This window comes from Teleopsis dalmanni, chromosome 2, assembly GCF_002237135.1.
Source record: "Teleopsis dalmanni isolate 2A chromosome 2, ASM223713v2, whole genome shotgun sequence".
In the NCBI taxonomy this organism is placed as follows: Eukaryota; Metazoa; Arthropoda; class Insecta; order Diptera; family Diopsidae; genus Teleopsis; species Teleopsis dalmanni.
In genome coordinates this window covers 244,383,682-244,386,387 of record NC_051847.1, presented here as the reverse complement: position 1 = coordinate 244,386,387, position 2,706 = coordinate 244,383,682, and the positions used below count along the sequence as shown (strand labels likewise).

The following is a 2,706-nucleotide window of genomic DNA, read 5'->3' as shown; positions in this document are numbered from 1 at the left end:
CCAAAAAGCTATTTAAATGGAAAACATTATAACCATGATATTATACTGAATTTAATTACAAAACATATTTTTTCAATTTTAAGCTAAAATAGATTTTAATTGCTTTCAACATATCATATGAACCCCTTCTGAACTATTTTCCGCACATCATAAATATATAAATAGCTAAGAAAAGTGTACAAATAATTGTGTAACATACTCAATTACAATCAAAAAAACTTTTTGCATAATTATACGTTAATGTAAATAATTCCATTTAATTTAATAATATTTATTATAATCTTTATATATAATACAATATACTTTATTGATTAAATTATATAGATTTACAATTTAATATTAATAATAATAATAATTACGGCACGGCACGCTTACTCCTTTGAGCGCAACGCGAACAACAACGCATTTTGTATTTTTTCCTTTTTTATCTATTTCTTTATAGAGGGTTGCCATGATCGAATATACTACAGTTCCTCCCCCATCAAATAGTCCCGTAACCTTTTTGGCGGTTGCCTCTGCCGGTACGGTCGCGATTTTAATGTTTCATCTCTTTTATCTTTTTCTTCTAATGACCCCTCTACTTGACTATCTGGTAGGATATATTCATTTGATGAATGACCTGGACTTACTTGGTCGTCTTGCTCTTCCGGTTGTGCCACTGAAGTTACTGTTACTGGAGTTATATTGGATTCTAAACTTGTCGGTGTCTCCGAAACTCGCTTATGCAACTGGTCAATATGTCTCGACAATATGTTACTATTTGATTGAATTTTGTAGTTGCGATCTCCTGTTGATTGTATAATCCCTGGCATCCACTTTTCACCTCTTCCAAAATTTCGGTACCAAACACTTTTACTACACTGGAAACTGCGAACTGGTTTTATTTGTTTGGAATACTCATCAGAATTTAGCTGCTTCTGAGTGTTGTCATCACTGGGGTGCAAATGATCTAACAATGTTTTCAACTTCCTTCTCATCAAGATTTCTGCTGGACTCGAATTTGAATTTGCATTAGGAGTTGTACGCAGATGCAAAAGTATATTTGCCAAATTCTTATTGATGTCTGAAGACTGCATTTTCTTCAGGTGATTCTTAATGGTTTGTACAAACCTTTCTGCTTGCCCGTTTGACGATGGATGATACGGTGCCGTACGTACCGTGGCTCACAGCTTATTTCGTGCAAGCAATATTTTTGTAGATTTAGTCGTGAAAATCCAAAATTTTGTTCAAAATAAAAAATTTTAAATATGCAGCCTTAAAGAATATTTAGTTTTTATTATAAAACAAAAAAAAAATTTAGCAAAAATATCAATATTCAAGAAGTTAAGTGAACAAAAACAAACATACACCAAATTCTGATCTCACAGCTTATATCGTGCAATACATTTTTTTTAGAAAATTAATAATTTTTGGCATAAAAAAGTGAATTTTAGTATTTAGTGGGATAGTCCTTTTGTTTAATTACTGCCTCCAACCTTGAACGCATTGAAATAACTAATTTTTGAGTATATTCCACTGATATTTTTTGCCATTCCAATTTTATAGCAGCTTTCATACTTTCCTTGCTATAAATGTTATATTTTCTTATGTTAGTTTCCAGAATATGCCATAAATTTGCTATGACACTAAAGTCAGGTGATTGGGGAGGTGTTTGGATGATGTGTGGACAATTCCCAACAAGCCAAGTCTGCACAAGACCCGACTTGTGCTTCAGATCGTTATCCTGGTAAAAACAGAAATTGTTAATTATGCCTAAATATTCGGCACTTTTATACAAATTTTGTTTTAATATATTAAGATACACTTCTTTATCCATTGTTGATTCTATAAATTGTAGATTACCTACTCCAGCCGCTGATTTACACCCCAATACTATCACATGCATATTCCTTTGGATATGCCATATTACTTTTGATAGTACTGGATCTCTTCTGGTTGCTTGTGCAATGTCTTTCGCAGTGATTAAAAACTGTTCCTCAGCCTCATTGCAATATAATATTTCAGGTATTTCCGGTATTTGTAGCTTTACATCATTTAAAGGTAACCGGCTCAATGCATCTGCATTCTGGTGATGTTTCCCTTCTCGGAATTTAATCTCGTACTGGTAAGCGCCCAACTTTAATGACCACCTTAACATTCTGGGTGATATATGCTGTGATATTGGTTTTTCTGGGTTGAATAATCCCACTAGTGGTTTATGATCAGTCATTATTGTAAATTGTCTACCACTTAAAAATTGATGAAACTTTTGCACACCAAACATAATCGCTAGCGCTTCTTTATCCAACTGTGAATAATTTCGTTTCGCGCCCTGTAATGTTCTGGAGCCAAAAGCAATCGGTGCTTCACTATCATCCGGCATCTTGTGTGCCAAAACCACGCCAACTCCGTACGGTGATGCGTCTCCGCATAATATCAGTGGTAAGTCAGCCGAATAATGCACCAACAGATTTTTTGATTGTAGTAGTTTCTTTGCTCGTTCAAAACTTAATTTCTGTTCTCTACCCCATTTAAAAGGTGTCTCTTTTCTTAATAGTTGATACAGCGGTTCCAATAGATCGTAATTAACCCAAGAAAAGCTTGTGGCTGTTGTTTATTTATTGGTTCTGGTGCTTGAGCTATTGCCTTCACCTTTTCGTCAGTTGGACGCACTCCTTCTCGGCTTATCTTAAACCCCAAAAATGTTGTCTCTTGTACTGCGAAAAC

At 34.3% G+C, this 2,706-nt stretch overlaps 1 protein-coding gene across 1 annotated transcript; it reads right to left on the bottom strand.

Moving 5' to 3' along the window:
- Nucleotides 1–464: 464 nt before the first annotated feature.
- LOC119677231 lies at nucleotides 465–2,362 on the bottom strand. The gene is made up of 2 exons (XM_038088502.1): nucleotides 1,910–2,362; nucleotides 465–1,079 (listed from the first exon to the last, which is right to left on the bottom strand). The coding sequence occupies exons 1-2, from the start codon at nucleotides 2,360–2,362 to the stop codon at nucleotides 465–467; spliced, it is 1,068 nt and encodes a 355-aa protein (XP_037944430.1).
- Between the last annotated feature and the right edge of the window lie 344 nt (nucleotides 2,363–2,706).

Coding starts and splice junctions, on each gene's coding strand:
- LOC119677231 (XM_038088502.1), bottom strand. CDS start 2,362: ATGCCGGATGATAGTGAAGCACCGATTGCTTTTGGCTCCAGAACATTA. Junction 1,080..1,909: donor GAGATCCAGTACTATCAAAA/GTAATATGGCAT, acceptor AATCACCTGAAG/AAAATGCAGTCTTCAGACAT.